Source organism: Hyperoodon ampullatus (assembly GCF_949752795.1).
Source record: "Hyperoodon ampullatus genome assembly, chromosome: 12".
Taxonomy (NCBI): Eukaryota; Metazoa; Chordata; class Mammalia; order Artiodactyla; family Ziphiidae; genus Hyperoodon; species Hyperoodon ampullatus.
Genome location: NC_136925.1, coordinates 36,366,324 through 36,388,723, shown reverse-complemented (window position 1 = coordinate 36,388,723; position 22,400 = coordinate 36,366,324). Strand labels below are relative to the sequence as shown.

Sequence of the window (22,400 nt, the reverse complement as noted above, 5' to 3'; positions counted from 1 at the left end):
ATATAGGTCCTGTGGCCTAGCCAAGACGACACATAAAATTCACCTTCAGAGTAGGATGTGGAAAACAAGACAGCCGATATGTGAGTGTAAGTCAATACAACCAGTTAGGAAAATAATTTGGCAACATCTAGTTAAAGTTGAGTATGTGCATATCATACCACTGAGCAGTTTTACTTGTAGTTATGTACCCTGGGAAACATGTATATGAAGCCACGATAAACATGTTCAGAAATTTTTTAAAGTATTGCTTGTAATAAGGACAAAAACCACAAAGGAAGAAAATGGAAATAATCTAATTATGTGGTAGGAAAATGGATCAATTAGTTGTGATGTATTCCTAGATTAGAATATTTTACAGCAGTTAAAATAAGTGAAGCAAATATACATGTATCAATATGGATTAATTTTTTAAATTATATTGAATGAAAAAAGTTGCAAAAGGATGTATATAGTCTGATACTACTTATCAGTTTTGACAACTCAAAACCATAATGTATTATTTGTTGCATTCGTTTTTTATCAAGATTCTTTTTGCTACCTAAGATTCTCCTGTTTAATATTTTAAAAGAAATCCACTGAAGCACAAGTCTTTTATCTCTGCTGCCTTGTGATATATAGGGGACTAAAGATACGCATTAAAAGTTGTTTAGTTGTTCAGTAGAAACTTGCTAATGTGACCAGTATGAACCACAAATGAACGTTTGTGCATATGTGCCCATTTTGCTAATTCTTACTCATTTAGAACAGCTTTTAAAATGTGTAACCTGTGACAGAATTTCAAATTCAGTGACATTTATATTCAAAATGACAGATTGCATGTATTTTTCAGTTAAAGAATAGACTTTATTTTTTTTAACTTTAAAAAAATTTAAGTGTAATTGACATAGAATATTGTGTTAGTTTCAGGTGTACAACATAGCGATCCAACAAATACGTTACAGACGATCACTGAGACAAGTCCAGTAACCATCTGTCACCATACAAAATTATTACAGTATTGTTGACTATAAAGAATAGACTTTAAATAAAAGTCACACTGAGTCATGGCATTCAGTTATATATAAATATTTTCAACTTAAATATTTCACTGTGTTTTGTTAAACTGTGATTAACAGTGAAATAAGTTAAAAAATTGATGTTCACCTTTTCTTCTGATAACTTTCTTATCCAATCCAACTGTTGGGGGTAAAGATACTGCATTTGCGGTGAACCTTTATTTTTTACTAATATTTAATAGTGTTCTCACAAAAAAAATATATTCTAATCAGCCCCGTGTGCTGTTTTTGTCCCCTTCATAGTTATCTGACGACGGTCGCTACGTCTTGTTGTCGATAAGGGAGGGGTGTGATCCCGTAAACCGACTCTGGTATTGTGACCTCCAGCAGGAGCCCAGTGGCATCACCGGTAAGCTCTTTCAAACACGGATGATTACTCCAGGAAGCTCCATTAAAAAGCAATTATGTTGGTCTTCTAATTGATTTCCCAAGAAACCTTCCATTTAACCACGTCATCTCAGTTCATATGATTTTTTCGTTCGATATTATTCCTTAAAATGAAAAGAAATTGAATGAAGCTCTTTGTTGGCTTTAGCATTTTCTCTGTAGATTGACGCTAACCATATTTTTTGCATGCTTATGAGTGTGAAAGTTTCCTGTCCACATTGCACATGAAGAGTGTTTGGGGGAAACCAACCCTTTGGTCTGTAAAGCATTATGACTGTCTGGATGTAATGGTGCAAACTGTCACAGGAAAGAGGACACCAGTGACAATTTATTGGGTTAAAAGATGATCACAGGACAACTGCTCAGTACTGAACACACGTACAATGTCAGCCTGATTTTGCTTCCTGAAACCGTATGTATCAAGATAGTAAGCATAGGACCAGCCAGTTACAAGTTCTAGATAGGGCTCATTTTAAATGTTGTTTTCTTCCAACATTTATTATCATACTAGCACCATCATCAAGCATTAAAGCTTTTCAGCTGCACTATTTACTATGCTGAAAATTCTCAGACCCAAAAACTCTTATCAGGGATACACTGGCACCCAGACAAGGATACAGTTACACCGTGGTCTGGTTAATGTAAAATAAATATATTTTAGAGATAGTTGATACAGATTTTCAAAATATACAATATTGAGTACATTTCTAATTGTTGATTAGGTTACCTCATTATTAGTATCTAATCCATATTACATTATGATCAGAAAATATATACCTTTTTTTTATTATTGATTGGACACTGCATCATTTTTAAACTTCTCTGAGCAAGATCTGTATCCTAACATTCTTAGCTGTTAGAGAGCACCATTCACACATACAGCAGGATGAAGTCATCTCTCTTCTAATATTAAATATATATCCATTGAATAAAGCTACACTTTTTTTTTCTGTTTGGAAAAAAAAAAAAGATACACCCATTTTGATCTCAGGAAAATTGCATCCACCGCATCAGTTTTCACACTCTCTGACAGGAGCACACCACCGCCCGAGAATCGCTCACTTGAGTTGCAAATCTAGGTCTGCATAGTGCTGAGCATGGAAGGTCAAATCTGAAAGAAGCTAACAGCAGTTATTGTGCTACTGTCCTGCCCAGTGTTCCTCTGTGGGTCTAGGATGGTGGAAGGGACTTGGCCTTTCTCCAGTTTATTAAAAATTTCAGTTACAGTGTTCTTCCTCCAGAGAGTGCCGCTTTCATTTTGTATTTATTACTTCATTATATCTTTATTAGGTAGGCTAGTTTTTTGTTTGTTTGTTTGTTTGTTTGTGGTATGTGGGCCTCTCACTGTTGTGGCCTCTCCCGTTGCGGAGCACAGGCTCTGGACGCACAGGCCCAGCGGCCATGGCTCATGGGCCCAGCCACTCCGCGGCATGTGGGATCCTCCCGGACCGGGCACGAACCCGTGTCCCCTGCATCAGCAGGTGGACTCTCAACCACTGTGCCACCAGGGAAGCCCCAGTAGGCTACTTTTTAAAAGGTACACAAATTGTCTTCTCTGCAGCTGGAGTAAATCAAGCAGTTTCATCCACGTATTCATATACTGAACTGCTATTGCTCCGTCCACTTTAATAATAGGTGGTATTACTTTGAATGAGACTTAGCAAGTGATGGCGCCTCTGTTTTCTCCCTGACCTCTTGGTCCTTACCTTTTTTTTTTTTTTCACTACCTCTCCCCCCACCACTTTTTCAGCACTCGTGAGGAATTAGAGAAGAGGGTGTGATACCCAGAGATTGGGATTCCAGGAGGAAGGCAGTACAGAGGTGCACAGGTGCACTAGAGGTGCATGAGACAAAAACAGGGAAGCATCTAAGAAGTCCTAGTGGCCGTGGAGGAGTCAAGATGGTGGGATGAGAGGACGCAGAATCCGCCCCTCCTCACAAGTACATCGAGGAACCCGCTGGCTATGATGCATTCAGATTGGAAGGCATTATTTACCACATAAGCCAGGTTCTGGCTTCCCTTCCCAACTTGATCTTTCCTTAGCTTATGTGACCATTGTCTTCTCTGTTTCTTAGATGGTTTTGTGTAGCTTAGATGAAGAGCCCAGCACAGAGTAAGCACTCAGTAAACGTTAGCAATTATTCTTGTCCAAATTGTTCTCTTTTTCTCTTTCTTTAAAAATTCTTACAGAGGAACTTTAAGGTTATTTTGCCATGATCTGAACTAAATCCAGCTATGTTTGACTAGAGCTATGTGTAAATCTATACATTTATTTGGGACTGTATCTCTGAGTTGCATAGGAACTACATCTTTCTTACTAAAGGTATTTCTAGGTGTTTTTTGTTTGTGAAATATTGATGGTTTGTGAATGCATCTTCAAGGTTTAACCAGAGAAGCAGAACCTGTAGGATATATATATTAAGAGATTTATTGCAAGGAATTGGCTTACATAATTATGGGGCTGGCTAGGTAAGTCTGAAACCAGTAGGGCAGGCCATCAGGAAGGACAGGCTGCCGTCCACGAGTGGAATTTCTTCTTATTCATGGAAGCCTCAGCTCTGCTGGAAGCCTCAGGCCTACCTAGATTATCTAGGATAATCTCCTGTAGTTAAAGTCAACTGATTATGGTCTTTAATCATATCTATAAAATACCTTCACAGTAACACCTAGATTAATGTTTGATCAGTTAACTCAGGACATCAGCCTAGACAAGTTGAAGTAGCAAAAAGACCATCCCAGTGAGCTCGTGGAAAACCACATGGAAGACAATAGAGTAAATAAGTCTTATGATACTAACCTGATGTCATTTTATAAGACGGTTACTAAACTGACCAGTATGTGGAATTCATTGTGTCATTCAGAAAAATACATAATATACTGTTGACAAGAAAGCAGAATTTAACTGAGTAAGGTAGGTGAATTTAAGCTGTTGGGTTGCACACAGATGGGTTAAGATCAGTTTGGAGAGTGTTCCCAGTGATAGCTGCTAAATTCTGGGTGTAACACTGGGCCTGTAATCTTTCTTAAATTATTGCTTTATTAGTATTAAACTCGTGGGTAACATAAACCTCAGAGGAGCTCTTTTGAATGGTGGTTGTGGGATTCTGAAAGCTCTCAACAGTTGCAATGATTGACCAGTACTAAGAAGATGAACTGGAGATCAGTTTCCATCCATGGGTTCAAAAGTCAGTTGTGTAGGTCAAGATTAGAGAGATCTTGGGTCTTTTTGTTTTTTTAATTTATTGCTGCTTCATTATGAGTTAATAATATGATTATAACTGATTAAAAAAACAAGTACTGTGTGTGAGTTTAACTGTTGAAGACACTAAGTATATTTGGTTTATAACAGGGGAGACATAGCAGATGGATATCATAATCATTAAAATTTTTTAAATAGTTCTTATTAATTACAGTTGAGTACATTGAGACAGTAACCTTAAGACTTTCAAATCAGATGTGAATTTTAATCTCAGCTCTCCCTCTAAATAATTGGTGACCTTGGGAAAGTTATCCTTTTCTCTTAATATTTCCACAACTACAAATGAGGCAGTGATACCTACTTCATGAGGAATTGTGAGGAATAATGAAAATGCATAGAAAAGGGCCTAGCAGGGTTCCTGGCATACGGTGGGCTCTCAAGTATGCCTTCTTTATCCTTTTGTTTTTTGACTGAAAGGGGAATATCTGGAATCACTACACAATGGTTTTAGGTAGTGGATTAAAATAGATTGAAGATGCCCTAAAAATAATTTATCTTCAGTATGGAAGCTGCTCCAAACACAGATCTTGATTTTGACTTGTTTTCTGTAAAACCCGATTCATAGTCAGAAAAGAGGCCTCACATCAAAGAAAACATGAAGAGGTGTGCCTCTCACGGGAGATATGTTTAATTTTGCAGGTTGATAACTGAAAATTCCAGGGGGCGTATGCCCAGTTGGTGACTCTGACTGCCACCTAGGATCTTTTTCTTGCTGTTTCCTTACCGCTCCCCCATTTTTGTTACCCTGTTTAAACTAAGGAGAAGAATAATTAACATTTAAGTTAAATGCTAAATACGCTAGTTAACTGAAATATTAGGTGAGTTAAACCTGAATAGCTGGTGACTGAAAACTAAATCCAGTGTTATAAAATCGTTAATGTTATATTGCTGGAATTGATATCCCCTTTGATACCCTCAGGTCTTTCTGTTATAATTTTAATCATTTTTACCTTAAAGTCAGGGAGATTTATCAGTCTTTTACTGTACATTAATGTTTTATTTATTAGGGCACCACTAAATTGCCTGTCGAGAACTAAATAATTTCACTTAAGCTCTTTTATAACATTTCCATCATCTTTGTCTCCCAGGAAACCTTTCTGCCTGTGTGCAGTTTAAAATAAGAAGCACAAAAAAGTGGCCAATGGCTACTTAATATCATAGAAAAAGATAAAAGGAAAACAAAACTACATAAATACAGAATGGAAAAAAATCTTAGAATGTTGAGAATTAGAAGTGTTCTCTCTGATTATGATTTACATAATCATGATTATGATTTACATGCATCATGTCAATTTGATTTTCTGTTCAAGGACTAACTGACCTTCTTACTACGTGCTGCTCTGTGAGCTTAATCTCTCTCCTGTTACCCTTTGCCTCTCTTCGGAGAACCTCATTTCTGCCATTTACATTTGCAGTACTTTTACTTAGTAGTAACACGAACACATTTCTTGCAAACAATGGGCCGTAGCCTTTCCACAGGAACTGCAGTTCCTGTAGCTGCTCCTGTCCTTACTTGTCTGAACAGGTAACTCCGCTGACTCACTTCACTCGCCCACTGTATGGGAATGGCACCAGGCCCATCCTCTGGGCATTAGAAATCTGCATAATTTTCCACGTGTTCAAAACGGCTAAGCAGGCCCCCTCCAAAGAATATTGCACCCTCTTTTGCGCTGGCTGCCAGAGACGTGTTCCAAGTTACTATCAGCTTTCTCTGGGAGAAGAGGGACTTCTGCCCTAGAAGTTACCATGCGTCCTCATGCTTTTGGTTGATACTTTTCCCTCTGTAGTTGGCCCTTCTTCCCTTTTCCCCTATTCCGATTTCTTTTTCTCTCCATATAAAAACACGGTGTGAGTATTCTTGAGCTGCATGAGATCAGAGATCTTGTCTGTCTTGCTCTTCTTGGAGTCCCCAGCACCTAGAACAGTGCCTGATGACAACAAAGATTCTCTCCTTCACCAGACTTTAGTCAGGCTCCTCTGAGCCTCTTCTCAATTAGGTCTCAGCCTTAGTTCCTTGCGCCCCACCCTCCTTGATTGGCCTCCATAGCCCAGTTGTTGTGAGAATCCTGCTAAGTCACTTTAAAGACAGTCCCTTACCCCTGATATCTGATCAAATTCCTCATTCCCCTGTCCATTCCCCACATGCTTGACCTGCCTTCAACAAGAATCCCCCTACCCTGATATCTTCTCTTAGTAATTTTTGATCACCAATCCCCTCAGTCTGCACATTGGCTATAAATCTCCAGCTGTCTTTTCTGTATTTGAGTTCAGCCTGACCTCTGTCCCTAATTGCAGTAGTCTTGACACCTATCACAGTAGTCCTGAATAAAGTCTTCTTTACCTTTTTACAAGTGTCAGTAACTTTTCTTTAGCACAGACTCATAGTAAGTGGGCACCAGCTTGTCTCCAGCAACTTCCCTTGCCCCTTGAGGATCCCGTGCTCAGGTGGCCCTGCTTGAGAAGCCATCCTCCATCTGTAACTGTTAATTTACTTGTATTTTGAATCTTTACCCTTCTGGCCTCCAAGCTGTTTTAAATTCAATTTTTGTCCTTTATTTAACCCTGAGAACACTCAAAAAGTACAGACCATGTTTCTCCAGTCCTGTGTATTATATGAGCAGAAGATTTCTGCTTCTCATTTAAAATTGAAAGTAAAAAGGTATCAAGGTATCACTTAGGACACCAGGGAGGCATGACATTTTATTAGTTCTGCAATGGAAAAGACAGCTGTGTCTTGACTCCTGTGATTCTTAATGTGATTCATGCATGCAGATTAGTTGAAATTAATCATCCTGAACCTTGCAAGAAAATGATTTTGTCTGGATTTTCTTAGTTATATTTTCTGTACCTTTCTAAATCAAGACTACTATTTCTTTTGAGAGATATATATACATACACACACACACACACATGCACACACACATATACACACTTTGCTTCCTAAATTTGTTATAAATATTTTGAATATATAAAGTTGCTTTATGTAGACTAAATTTAGAATAAATTTTCACATATTTTTTACATTACAGTTAAATATCAGGCCTCAGAGTTGTCTGTTTTCACTCTAATATGTGGGCTTCTAAAATTTTTAATGAAAACTTAATTTAGGGACTTCCTGGCGGTCCAGTGGTTAACACTCCATACTTCTAATGCAGGGGGTGCGGGTCAAGGAACTGAGATCCCACATGCTACACAGTACAGTCCCCAAATATATATATTAAATAATTAATAAATAAATACTTTGAGGAAGAGCTACAATTTAAAAGTTTCTGAATTCCAAATCAATGCACCTAATAAAGTTTCATTTTAAAAAAATGAAAAGAAAAGTTAATTTATACCCTAAAAATATAAAAGATGGTTTTTAACACTTATATGTATTTAACTTAGTGTATTAATTTCTAACTATTCTTATTGGAAAAGTGGAAGACACTACTAACTTCTTTTAAATTTGGTTACTTCTGTTGTCTTTACATTATCAAGACGTGTATGTAAGGTTCAGTCTGAAATGTAGGATTGTGTGAATGTTATATTTAGTCATGAAGCAGACATTAATTGGTGCCCACTTTGTGCCAGGCGCTGTGTTGGGTGATGGCAGTGATGACAGCCCATCCCCGCCGGGTGTGTGCTCCCCGTCAGCTGGACGGAGGCCATGAGACAGCCAATGCACAGCATCAGGTCTTATCAGTTGTGCTGTCATCAAGCATATATTCCCAGGCTCAGAGTTAGGACCTCTCTGGAGTTTGGAAACTCTAGACTCACTTCTCTCTGTTGTCTGTCTTTTTTTTTTTTTTTTTTAATATTTATTTATTTATTTACGTTATTTGTTTATTTATTTATTTGGCTGCATCAGGTCTTAGTTGAGGCACATGGGATTTTCGTTGCAGCATGCGGGATCTTTTGTTGCAGCACACGAGCTTCTCTCTAGTTGCGGTGCACAGGCTCAGTAGTTGTGGTGTGCAGGCTCAGTTGCCCCGCAGCATGTGGGATCTTAGTTCCCTGACCAGGGATTGAACCTGCCTCCCCTGCATTGGTAGGCGGATTTTTAACCACTGGACCACCGCGAAAGTCCCTCCGTTGTCTCTTTTGTTCATTCTCTTTTCTTTTGGGTTCTTTCATTTTTCTGTAGAAGGTCAGATACTTTATTCTCTATTTTATAGGATAGTCAGCAGCAAGAGACACTGACCATTTGGCCCTATTCTGAATTAACGTACAACTATATCAGAGGTTTTTAAATAGAATCCGTAGGAAGTAATTGTTAGGTGCAAAGAACTATAAATGTCTAAAATCCTTGTTGTTGGTAATTTAACACCCTTCTTTTTCAGTGTAGCTATCCTTAAAACGGACCTGAAATGGTCTTTGCTCATGTCACAGCATTTATGAAGGGTTTAGGGGGAAAAGATGGGTGATGCTGACATACTGATTTTTGTAAGGAAATAGCAGTTTATCCTATACTTCACCCAGACTTTCACCAACCTGGCTCTCAGCATTTTCCTTTTTTGCTGAAAGTTTGATCATTTTCAGCACTCACCATGTGTTCATTTTAATGCTTTCATGTCTTTAAAGAAAACGGGCTTTCTCCTGCATGAGAAATCAATCTACCCTACATGCTAACATAGAACTACAAAAGGAAGCTCAGTGTTTATCAGACACTTAAATTGTTCACTCAGCCATCTCTGGCATTACAAGGCAGATGACCTCTTGTGTCTAGGTAGCTGGGACAATTTTGACTCCCATGTTCGTGCCTGGTGGGGCTGGACATCTTTTGGAGATGGAGAGGAAAGGGGGAGAGAAACATTCAAGAAGCCTGAAACAGATGAATTGTCTAAAGTTTAGCAAAGTCATCGGGGTGTTAAAAGTCAGACCAACAGGGGAGGAGGGCTTCTGTGAAAGGCAGGGAATTAATTAGAAAATAAGTCTGTGTTTCAGAGTGGGAATGCCAACAACCCAAAAGAATTGGAACGTCGAAAGACAGTATAAAAATAAGAAGCAAAACATGAATTTTGAAGTAAAATATGAAGTACTAGTGATAAAGGTAATAATTTTACTAATTTTTAAGTTAGTGAATATAAATGCTTTTTCTAGGAAAATGGCTATGTGCCCTGAGAGATGGAAACTAGATTTTATTAGTTCGCCACCGTTAGCAACCAGTGCTGTTCAGAAGCCACATTCAGCTTATTTTTGTCATTTGAAGAATGCTGGGGTTTATTTGGGAGGGTAATAAGTATTGTTTATTTAGCATTTCCTGTGTGCCAGGTTCTGAGCTATGCGTGTAGATATTTCACTGTCTTCTTAACAACCTCTGGGGAGCACATGTTGTTATCCCAAGGAAACTGAGGCTGGTGAGGCCAATTAGCTTTCCTGATGCCATTGTAAGATTCAGACCCAGGTCAGTTGAATTCCATGCCCGTGCTCTAACCATCACCATGTGGCAGTTGTGACAGAATGAAGGCATCCGGCCAGAGAGGACAGCAGACTTCTGCTCTCCTCAGCCCTAGAGCATGAGCTGTGCATGCTCTGCATTAGTTACTGTTGTTAGAGGCCAGACCCTCTGTTTTGTCAAACGTAAGCGCACTTTTTAGCTCCTATCACAAGAGAGCTTACAAAACGTTTTCTAAGCAATGTAGTTAATACCATTGATTTTCAAAGAAAGCAATGCAAGTAACGACTTTGCTCTATGGAAAGCTTTAGATGACTTATTTTAAGCTCACCTTCACTCAGTAAACAAATCATTCCCCCACCAAGAAGCAGGTTTATAAAAAGTAATTTTAACTTGAATGTGGAGAAGTTTGGGAATCGAATTCTGTTGGCTTCAGAGGGAAGAATACCACTTACAGACAAAAAGACCTCAGAAAAAGTGGGCAAAAAGTGAGATGGTTGGAGAGTCTAGCCACATCTCTTTTTTTAAAGTACCTTTCCTATTTCCCATTAAATCAACAGTGTTTTAATGTGTGAATAGCAAAACTGAATGAGCCCCATTGTTCAGCTGGAATACCTTTTCTCTTAAGTTATCTTGTGGCCAAAGCCTGAGGAGCAAGGGTTTCCGGAGAGCCAAAGGATTTCATGAGTCCTCATTTTAAACATGCTGCCCTGTGAGCCTGTACTTTGAACAACTTTTCAGATTTTAATGGATTTGTAAAAATCCAGCCACATTCCTAAGTCTGCATGAATATATGACTTGTGTGTATTTATGACTAAAGTTAATGCTTCAGAAATTGGTGGCAGATAATGGCCACAAACTTTTTTTATTGTTTTGGTGCTCTTTGGAGCTGGGTTATAAAACAAGTGCACCACATCTTCAGGCTCACCTGACTATACAGAGTTACTGAAGGAAATTTCTGCTGTGTTTTGCCTTTGGTGGATGTTGCAGTGACTTTTTTGCAAGCAGGGGGAGGTAGGGTCATAATAAATACCACTGCAATGGCTGAAAGACCTTTTCAGCAGAAACCATAAGATGGTTACTTTGAGAAATAAAGGTTTCACATCAGAAGATGTTTTATTGTCAGGGGAACATTTAAAGAATCTGACATTTCCCTGAACCAAGACTCTGTGTCTGCAAATGTCACAGTCCAGAAAACTGTGTTTCATCATTCTTATTATAAACAAATGTAGCTTTCTGACTATCTGCAAATTTTGCATTACCAACTAATTTTTTAACTTATTCTTATAAGGACTAGTCTTTGGGTTTCTTTTCCTCTTAAAGTATTGTTTTATGTAAGCTAAGATGCACTTTTCTTTGAATGGATCACCTGCTTTTGAGGTTAGCAGTCTGTCACTGGAAAAAAAAAAATGTTTGGCTCAGATGCAGAACTTAATTGTTTATGGAAATTAATTGTAAGGATTTCTGTTTGTAGGAGTGTAGCAGATGATACACTCTGAATAATCTCCCAATTGAAACAACTTAAATGTTGTAAAAAAGTTAATAAAGCATCTTACTAAGTATATTGCTAATTGGCACAAAGGAAGAGAACTCATAAAGACCAAGGACAGAATGAAAGCAGGAGTCCTGGGATGTAAGCTGGATTGTCCCAGAATGTTTCTGCTGGGCCTTGAGGCTGAGCTTCCCTTTGGTGGTGGTGTAAGGATTATTGAGAAATAAACCCGCCAGTGTTGGAGCCAGGGAGGAGGGGAGAGGCAGGGTATAGTAAGGAAACCTGCCTTGGAGGTTTGTCTCTACCTTGGAGGCAGGATGTGAATTCTCCTAAAACATGAGAAGGGCTGACCTTCACGTGGGTGCAAGTTGAATTGATTGTCTCGATGAGGTCCAAAAATCCTCATGCCAAGAATTTAAAGTGCTCCCAGGTTGGTTGCCTCCCAAGAGGCAAACAGAAGCCAAATACAAATCTTGTCTGAAATAGTGTCACTTCAACCCAGGCCTTCAAGAACTCTCACAGATAGCGTTTCAAGGGAAGTCAGTTCACAATCAGAAATCACAGATCAGATGAAGAAATTCACCAGCATGAGAAGTAGAGCCAGCAGATTCACACCAGAGTGGAATTATCATATTTCTAATGTAAAATAAGTGTGTAAATACACCTTTAAAAATAGTGATGCTGCTTTTTAAAAAAAAAAATGAGAAGCTTGGAAACATAGCAAGAAACAAGATATTGTAAATAATGACCAAACCTATTTGGAAGAGGATGAAGTAGAACTTCTAAAAATAAAAAAATGATTAACATTAAAAATTAAGTTATTAGATTAAAGAAGAGATTAGACATAGCTGAAGAGAGAATTAGTGAAAGTGAATATTAAAAGAAATTACATAGAATGCAGCCCACCAAGAGGTGGAAAGCATATGAGTGGTTAAGAGACACAGAGAAGAGCAAACTGGGACCATCCAGTCTGCAGAAGACAACTGGCCAAAGATGTAAAAATGAAAATGATGTAGCTGTCTTAATATCCAAGTAGACTTCAAAGCAAAATGCATTACTAGAGATAAAACTCTATAATCATAAAAGGTTCAATTCAGTTTTATTTAGATATAATAATTCTAACTGTATATATCTAAGAGCATGATTTCAAAATACAGAGAGTAAAAGTTAACAGAAATATAAATAATAATGGACAAATCTACAATCATAGAGAAATATTTTAACAGACCTTTTCTTTGACTGATAGAAAAAATGGCCCTCTAAATCAGTAAATATATAGATTTGAACAAAAGATTAACAAATTACTTAGTAAACATTCTTAGGATATCACAGGGAAGGTCTGCAAAATACACGTTCTTTTTGATCACATACAGGAACATTTTAAAATCCTTTAAGAAAAAAAAAATTAGGCCACAACGCTTTTCTCAACAGATTTAAAAACTTTGAAATCATACAGAGTATATTCTTTGTGTACAGTAAGATTTAACCAGAAGTCAGTAACAATAACCAGAGGATGAATAATCTCACAAACATAATGTAAGGTCAGATATCAAGAATAGAAAGAAATCAGACACAAAAGAATACATGTGGTATGGTTTCATTCTATTAGAAGTTCAAAAATGAGGCAAAATTAGACTATAGTGTTTGTGGCTGCATGTTAAGGCAGAAAATGAACAAAGAAAAATAAGAAAATGATTATCATAAAAGGGTGATAATTTCCTTCAGGAGGGAGGGGGCTTGTTGAGAGCATCATAGCACATGAAGTTCCTTCTTGTTCTGTCATCAAAAATACGTCAACTGTCCTTAAGTGCTTATTCTTCCAGATGAACTTCAGAATGATGTTGTCAGATTCCCTAAAAAGTTCATTTGGATTTTGGAATTGGAATTGTGTTAAATTTGTAGATTTCTTCTGGAATTTTTTGCACCTTTGAAATACTGAGTCTTCCTATCTAGGGATATGGTATGTGTTTCCAGTTATCCAGGTTTTGTTTGTTGTTGTTTTTTAGGATTCCTTAGAAAAATTTTAGAGCTTTTCTCATAGAGTCCACATTTCTTGTTAAGCACATTCTTAAGTATTCATTAATTTTACTTCTAATGTAAATGAGGTCCCCTGTCCCCACCATGTTTTCCAACTGGTATTACTAACATGTGGAAAAGCTGTAGATTTTTTTTTAACTGCCTATCTTATTATTAGTTTTAATTCCAGCCGTTTATTTTAAAATAATATTTGTTGAGGTTTTTGTTGTAGGGTAGGTATTAGTCACTTTATAATAATTTTCACATTTACTTACTGTTTCTCGTCTACAGTTGAGAAAATGAGGCTCAGCAAGGGATAAAGAGATTGTTCAGGGTCACACAGCTAAATTGTCGTTGGAGCTGGGGTTTTAATTCAGTTATATCTAACTGAAAAACTCTCTACCATGGGATTATATTTTCCCTGATTAATTTAATTCAACAACAAATTATATAAAGATATTATGTTATAGAGATGAATGAGACAGTGAATGTAAAATCACCAGGAATATAAATGAACTATCCAAATTAATGTAGCAATTTCATTGTGAAATCGAAGGTAGGAGATTAATTGGAGAATAGCTGAGATCTGGCATTGCCTTTGAGCAGTTTAGAAGTCATAGAGCTTTTTCGTTTATAAAATTTTTGAGATGTCCTCTAAACATTTATGTCTGATATGTTATGAACCAGATGTCTTCCCAGTGGATTTTTTTTTTTAATAGTAAAAGTGACATTTAGTGAGCCGTTTAAATGATGATGATGGTGGACACATTTAAGATTTCTTTGTAGTGTTGACCCTCTCCAGACTAGTTCTTAGAACAGAAGGACTGGAGAGTGTTCATCCTTGCATTCAACACCACTTTTATTTTGCACCTTTGAAGGTGCCACTCTGTCTGGGTGCTGAGTATTAAATAGTGAATAAAAAAGACAAATGATAAACAAGCAAGTTAGGTACAGCTGACCCTTGAACCACTTGGAGGTTACACTTGGCCCCCTGGATACATGGTCCCTCTGCATCCATGGATTCAACCAACTGCAGATCATGTGGTACTGCAGTATTTACTATTGAAATAACCCCCTATAAGGGAACCCACGCACTTCAAACCCACGTTGTTCAAGGCTCAGGCGTATATATCTTGAGAGAAGTGCTGTGAAGAAATGATCTGGGTGCAGGTGAGAGGTACCTAGCCATTTTGAGAGTGGGGTAGGCAAGGGAAACAGCTTGTGACCAGGCCCTGAAGTGAAGCATGTCTTAAGGAACCTAACAAAGGCCAGTGTTGCCAGAGGTCAGGGATTGAGGCAAAAGTTGGAACATCTGAGGTTAGCTAAGCGGGCAAGGACTGTAACATGCAGGACCATGGAGACCGCAAGAAGGAATTTGGATTTTATTCAAAGAGCAGTGGGGAAATTTCTAGGAAGGGTACCAACAGGGACCGGTTTAGGATATTAAGACATGGTGGTGGCTGCTACCGAGAAGAACAAGAGTGGCTGTGGGCAGAGCAGGTGGGAAGCCGATGCTGCACACCAGGGTTTCCCAGCCACGTACTGACATCTGGGGCTAGCTGACTCTTTGTCAAAGGGGTATCCTGTGCCTCGAAGCAGCATCTCTGGCCTCTTCCCACTAGATGCTCGTAGTAGCCCTCCTCTCACTTTCCAAGCTGTAACAACCAAAAGGTCTGCAGACATTTCCAGAAGTCCGCTGGTGGGGCTGAGATCATCCCCAGTTGTGAGCCACTGCTCATAACCAGAGGGAAATAAAGACTTTGGGTGGAGTGATAGCAGTAGAGGTAGAAAGACGTGCTCGGGTTTGAGACCCTCTCAGGTAGAAGGGGATGTGCCGGATTATGTGGGGTAACAGGCTGAGAGAATTCTCCACTCTCCTTCGTTGCCAGGTTTTTCTGGAAAAACTTCCTCTGCGTTATTTGGAAACCTTAAAATTCACGCACATTCGCCCTTGCTCTTTCTCATGCCTTAGGTCTTCCAAATATTGTGTCTGCTTTGTGTTCTATAGACAGAAAAGATCCATCCGCCCCCGCCCCCATATACAAACCACACCATTTCAAACCCTGGAGAGGTGACAGAGGTGCTTGGTCTCTCACCAGGAATCCTGAAGTGGGTGAAACTGATCGACAACTTCGAAGGGGAATATGACTATGTAACCAACGAGGGCACAGTGTTCACGTTCAAGACGAATCGCCATTCTCCCAACTACCGCCTGATCAACATTGACTTCACGGATCCCGAGGAGTCCAAGTGGAAGGTGCTTGTTCCTGAGCATGAGAAAGACGTCTTAGGTAAGAGTACATGCTGCTTGGAAGTTGTGCTTTTGTTTCTGGTAAGCACGTCAAGAAGTTGGTGCATCTCTCATTCTCTGGTGACCGGTTACAAGGTGAAGAACCTTCAACCTCTAATTGTGAAATGTCTCAGTAGCGCAACTAGGTGTTTACTGTGTGACATCTTTGTAGTTAGTACAATACTGTGTGGGGTCTTCAAAAAATTGTGAAGGTGTGAATCCAGACCTTCAAAGGTAGTGCTTTTCTTTTTTTTTTTTTGCGGTACGTGGGCCTCTCACCGCTGTGGCCTCTCCCGTTGCGGAGCACAGGCTCCGGACGCGCAGGCTCAGCGGCCATGGCTCACGGGCCCAGCCGCTCCGCGGCATGTGGGATCTTCCCGGACCGGGGCACAAACCCGTGTCCCCTGCATCGGCAGGCGGACTCTCAACCACTGCGCCACCAGGGAAGCCCTTCTTTTTTTAAAAAAAAAAAACAAAACATCGGCTGTCTTTGTAGTTATTTTCTGATTATAAGCACTAATGTTTAGTTTTTTTAAATCATTTGGATTCAGAATCCTTAGCTTTTAGCTTCTGAATAACCTTTGGCTGTTTATATTACACCTATTGTAGACCTTAGGGTGGATTTACAGTCCTCTTACCGGAAAAGAGACTCTTGTCAGAGTTAATTGAAATACATTGCACTTGATGCTGTGTGCACTGCGCTACAGTAACCTCTTGAGAGCCTCACTTCTTTATCTGTCATGTTTCAGAGTGCCTTTAAGTTCCCATTACTGATTTTCTCAGTGATTTTCCAAAAATGATATACTGCTTTGTAAGTTACTTCTTGCCTGAAAGCTGGATTTGATTTAAAATGGGACTCTAATTTTGTTACACTTTTTGACACAAAAGGAGAGTCGAGTACGTTCAAGCCAGTGAAGAGTTTGCTTTTGGAGGTGAACGTCTGCTGATGGGTTGAATGGGGATAAAATCTAGGGCCATCCCTAAATGGGAAGGTATAAATTGTATATAATTAGGAACATAATTCCTTTTGAGAGCTGCAGAGTGGCCCAGTGTCACATAAAGCAGTCCTGACATGGGTTTTTCAGTGAATTCAAGTACAAGTATTGGAGTCAGATCCAGGTGCACATCCTGGAAAAGTAAGGGCCCCTTCCCCACTGGCTCAAGGCAGTGTGCTCTGTGCCTGCAGATATTTCAGCCTGGCCTTGCTTAGCGGGTAGAGCGGAAGGTGGGCAGATGATTACAGCTGAGTCTCTGAGTGCTTCCCGAGGGCGCTCCCGCTGGGCCCTTGCTTGGGCAGTTCCCTTGGCCCTGGAGGAAGCGCTGCTCTGGGTGTTTGCCTGGGATCCCCTTCACCCCTGGGTCTCCAGCACCTCAGGCAGTTCTGTCAGACAGGACCCAAGGCGGCCCCGTCCATGCTGGTTCCGGCACAGCCCCCATTTGCAGCCCCAGGGCAGCGGCCCATCCCGGGCTCTTCCACAGTCCATACGTGCTTCTCAGCTTTGGATTAGGCACCGGTGCTCCGTCTCTCTCAGGCTGGGGTTTTCCCCAGCGGGGAGGGGGACTTACGGCATGACAGGGGCCCTTTCCAAGGAAATCGCTTCACCTATGTCCTCAAACCCTTCCATTCACTCTCTGACCCTCGTATATTTGGTTGAGGGACCCACGTGTCCTAGAACAGGTTTTCTGCCTTTTCCATTAACACCTTCATGTGACTTTGGTAACCTGATGACTTCTGTCCAACTGAGACAGAATGTCCCCCCCTAAGGGTGGTAAGAGCCAGCATTTAGTGAGTGCTTCCTAAGTGCCACAGGAGGGGCCCTCAGGCCTTGGTGGGTCCAAGGGAGACTTGGTGGCACACGTCTTCCTGAAGAGTGAGTGCCCTGGGTGTTTTTCAGGTTCCAGTCAGGTTGGAACAGTGATTCTCACGTAGGGAAGCATCAGAGATACACATATTTCCCAAGGCATGTGAATTTTCTGCCTTTTAAAGCCCCCCTAAAGCAGTTTTAACTGTACCTTAAGGTGACATCCCATCTCACTTGCAGATCTAATGAAATGCAAATCAAGGTGATATTTTTATACCCTTTCCTCTAAAAGGTTCTAAGTTCTTTAGACTGGAAAGGGGAAACCTTCAATATTCACAGAACTCATCAATTCAAAGAGAAGCACAGTTGAATTTGCAGTGTGTCATTAGCACAGAATGCCCTATTGAGAATAAAAACTAGAGATGAGTCATAAAGTACAGCTGTAAAGTCAGAGCTTTTATTAACGACAGTCTACAAATCACCTTGTCCTTTTCTTATTCACTTTGCCTGTTTTAGAATTCTCATGTTCTCGTAGTTAACACAGATTGATTATTTTTGGACAGAAATCATTTGCTTCAGTTTTTTTCCCCTTACTTTCCTTAAAACATTAAAGCCACATGAAATATATTGCTTGATTGAAGCACTTAAAAAGTCATATTGGAGGAGCAAATTACTTTCAGGTGTAAGAGTTCTTCCTTATATCCTGACTTGAGGAAAAGTTTGCGGTAGTAATCTAAACCACGTGACGAGACTGAGGCCCCTGGGTATCCTCAGAGCTCCCTCTGGCCGGTGTCTTGTTGATCATTGATAACGTTATATGCGTGAACTACTAGTTTCTTGGGTTTAAAAATAAGCAGTGCCGGGGCTTCCCTGGTGGTGCAGTGGTTGAGAGTCCGCCTGCCGATGCAGGGGACACGGGTTCGTGCCCCGGTCCGGGAAGATCCCACATGCCGCGGAGCGGCTGGGCCCGTGAGCCATGGCCGCTGAGCCTGCGCGTCCGGAGCCTGTGCTCCGCAACGGGAGAGGCCACAGCAGTGAGAGGTCCGTGTACTGCAAAAAAAAAAAAAAAGCAGTGTCAAGAGCCCCCTGCCCTGCATCCCACCATGAAACCCAAGAAAGGCTTTTCTTTTCCACGCGCTAGAGCTGTTCCCTGCAGCCCTCTCCTTGCTTCCATTTGCTAAAGCATCTCTCCCTCTGGATGGCCTGTCCTTAGCGCTGGTCTGTCTTGTCCAGAGCACGACGGGTTGTGCTTGCTGCCTGCCCCCCTGCTTTCTCCTTTCCTCCTCTGCTCACTCACCTCCGCTCTCCCAGCTCCGTCTCGGACGGTACCATCACCGAAGCTGGAGCCCTGGACACCGAGGGGCCTCCTGTCTCTGCCTCATTTTCCTGTCCCCACACGTGCCACGTCCTGGTGAGTCTTCCTGGGAGGTGCCTTTTGTTTCTTTGCCCCCTTCTCCAGACTCTATCCCCAGCTCGATGTGTTCTGCCCGGCTTCTTACAGTTGTGTGTTCGGGTCTCCCCTCCACCCTCTGTGCACCTCTGTTGTTCTCTGGTCAGTCGTCGGATGCATACATCTGATGTCATCTTTATGTGTGTCACCCTTCTCTCCAACAGTAGCTCCTCAGTAACGGCTGAGTCAGAAAGGCCTAAACTCGCCCCTACCTGGCTCACCCAGTCCCCCATCAAACCACCACTACCGCCCCCGCCCACCCCCGAATGGAACAGCGGTTTTCTTCTTCTTGAAAATGGATCTCTACCTCGTTCTTTCTCCCAGTATCCCTCCCTCGCTCCTTTCCTTCCTGCTGTTGGTTCATTCATGTTCCTTTTCTCTCTCCTCATCCCCAGCTCTGGCCTTCATTCCTTGAGTCATGTTTTCCCACCTTCTCGTCCCCCAGAGAGCTGTCCTGTTCCCGACACCACCAGGCCCCCCGCCTTCACACCCCCGCCCTCCAGACATAATTCAGCATTTGCTCAAGGGCTCTCTCTTATTTGGGGTTGGGCCCCAACCAACTACTCACTCACCCTTGTTCACAAGTTACTACTTGTATTTTTACGCGATTGCGTCTCAAGGGCAGAAATGACCTCATCTTCTTGCTGGTCCGTCCAGCACCCTGTAGGGTATCTGGCACATACATTTACATTTACATTTAACACAGTTTTGTTGAATAAACAATCCTGACAGATGTGGATCGTGATTCGGGCTTTTGTTGTTTTCCTTCTTATATCTCCTGTAGCGTGATATTGGACACAAAATAGGTAAGCAGGGTTATTTGTATTACACACGTTATCTAGATCATCAAAAGCTCCTGGCCCCAGGTGGAGAATATCTTATTACCTCTGGAGATGACGGTGGCAGTGATTTATGAAAGGAATACGCTGAAAACGTGATGCATGATTAACACCAATTTTAAAATCACTTGCATGTCTCACTGCCGCAGAGCACAGTGTAGAACTCAAGAACTATTGTTCGGTGAAATGAGTATGTTTTGGGCTAATTTGCAAAACTACATGATGCTTTATCTGTTGTTATCTTTTCAGAGTGGGTAGCTTGCGTCAGGTCCAACTTTTTGGTGTTATGCTACCTCCATAACGTAAAGAACATTCTGCAGCTTCACGACCTAGCCACTGGTGCTCTCCTCAAGACCTTCCCGCTTGAGGTCGGCAGCGTCGTGGGGTACAGCGGTCAGAAGAAGGACACCGAAATCTTCTATCAGTTTACTTCCTTTTTATCTCCAGGTAAGAGTCGTTCCACCAATGTTGTCCAATTTAAAAATCAGACTCACATTTGGGTTTCTTTTGAGAAATAGAAATATAATGCTGTGTTATTGAAAATCACATATGCTGTATTATAGCCAAAATTACTTAGTGGGCATAAAACAGTAAAACAGACGCTCAGAACAAAGGGAAACATGAACACCTAAAACTGCACTCTCTTTAATCTTATATCCTGAGTCTCTCTTCCAGGGACAGGACCATCTGTTGTTCTAGGTTGATTTGAAAAATAAGTATGAACAAGTATAACCTTAGAGTCAGCCTTTGGTCTACAAAACACACACAGTGCAAATAACTAAAAGTGTTAAATAAAAATCTGTAGTCATATCTGACAATAAATTGTTTTAAAACTGAGAGTAAATTCTGCTCTTGTTAAACTGGATTAAAATATAATTGTGAAAGTTTAGTCTTACATCATATGGGGGGGGGAATTTGTTACTTGGTTCTAGTAGAAAAGGAAACACTTGTAAATTGCAATTTTATGGTATTAGTTAATTTTCCCCAAAGTAAACATAGCTCTCTGTATAACATTTTTTTTTAAGTTGGTCACACTCATTTTGCTTGTTTTGCTTTTTTCCCATTTCTCCACTTGGCTGCAGTGTTTCTGTTATAGCCGAAGCCATAACACATACCCTGATTTGTCCCAGGAGCCTGGCTCAGTTGGCAGTTTGCAGTTGACTGGGTAGACCCTATCCTGAAAGCAGTCTGGCTGAAAAGATGTCTGCACTTTCCTTGTTTGTTTTTTGAGCTCCTTCATTGTCCTTTTTGTCCTACCCAGTTTTGTTGCAATAGTTTGGTCCTCAGCAAATAAAGCAGACATAGGGGAGAGCCCAGCAGGTGCACAAGTGGCCTTGTCTTCCTCCTGGGGTTTGGCAGATGACAGTGATGCCTGATCCACTTTTTTTTTTCGTGCCTCAGAGTCACAGAGCAGGCAGTCTTTAAGGAATCTTATCGTCGTGACAGGTTGCCATCAGGGTTATTAAAACCAAAAGAATGATGCCCTGTACGTAGGGCTGATGGTAAATCTGGAACACCTAGCAAGCTTTACTTGCCCATGTGCCTTTCAGAGGCTGTCACAGAGATGTGGAAACCATGCCCAGGGCCAGAAGTCTGGAACTGACAGGTCAAGAACCTCATGTCAGGGTGTCTCGAGCCTCACCCCTCCTCCTCTGAGGCTTGGGGGACAGTGGCAGCCAGTGGACAGGAACCAAGAGAAATAGCTTTCCTTCAGATAGCCATTCTCAGCCACTGCTGTGGGATCCACACTTTATTTCCTCAACTTACACTGGTTCCAGAAATTTTACTTTGGAAAACCTCATAGCCTTTAAACAGTGATAATGGATAAAGGGCAATGAGGAGAACAGAACAGCGCTGACCCACCTGCTCTTCATAAAAGCCAGAGTCCCCAAAGGCCTGTAAACCACCTTCAGTGACCCCATGTGGCCATTTATTTCAGGAACAAGTTCATCATTACCCAGGGATGAAAGGGCTCATTGTCCCAGCATAAAATGATGAGTTCTGTACCAAGCCGTGAAATACTATCCGTGACTGTGGCCGTGAAGTTTGGAAAGAGAAGTGTGTTGTTAGTTCTGTATGGACAGGCAGCTCCTGAGCAAGCTTTAATTTGTTGCTGCAGTGCTTTGTTCTTCTCCTTTGTCTTTTCTTATTCATTTTGCCTCCTGCTTTTTCTTTTCTCTCCTTCATGTAATTTGATATCTAAAACCAGAGAACGGGGCTTCCAGACTCAGGCCTTCTTATCCAAATGTAAAAATGACCATCAGATAATTAAACTAGATTCCTTGAAAGCAGGAATGGCAGTGTGTACATATACACGCCCACATACATGCATGTCCGCTCAAAGGCTGTCTGGCGCTGATCTCTGAAGATTGGCTGTCCACTACTTCAGTAAACAGCAGAGACAATGAATTATAAATAAAGCCCTGGGGCCA

The 22,400-nt window shown here is 40.9% G+C and overlaps 1 protein-coding gene across 1 annotated transcript in view; it reads left to right on the top strand.

Moving 5' to 3' along the window:
- Window positions 1–22,400, top strand: part of PREP (prolyl endopeptidase) — a 143,709-nt gene that overhangs the window by 51,988 nt on the left and 69,321 nt on the right. The window contains exons 7-9 of the mRNA XM_079716332.1: window positions 1,299–1,404; window positions 15,687–15,878; window positions 20,218–20,415. Of these exons, the coding sequence (XP_079572458.1) occupies window positions 1,299–1,404; window positions 15,687–15,878; window positions 20,218–20,415 (496 nt within the window). The remainder of the gene's footprint in view (window positions 1–1,298; window positions 1,405–15,686; window positions 15,879–20,217; window positions 20,416–22,400) is intronic.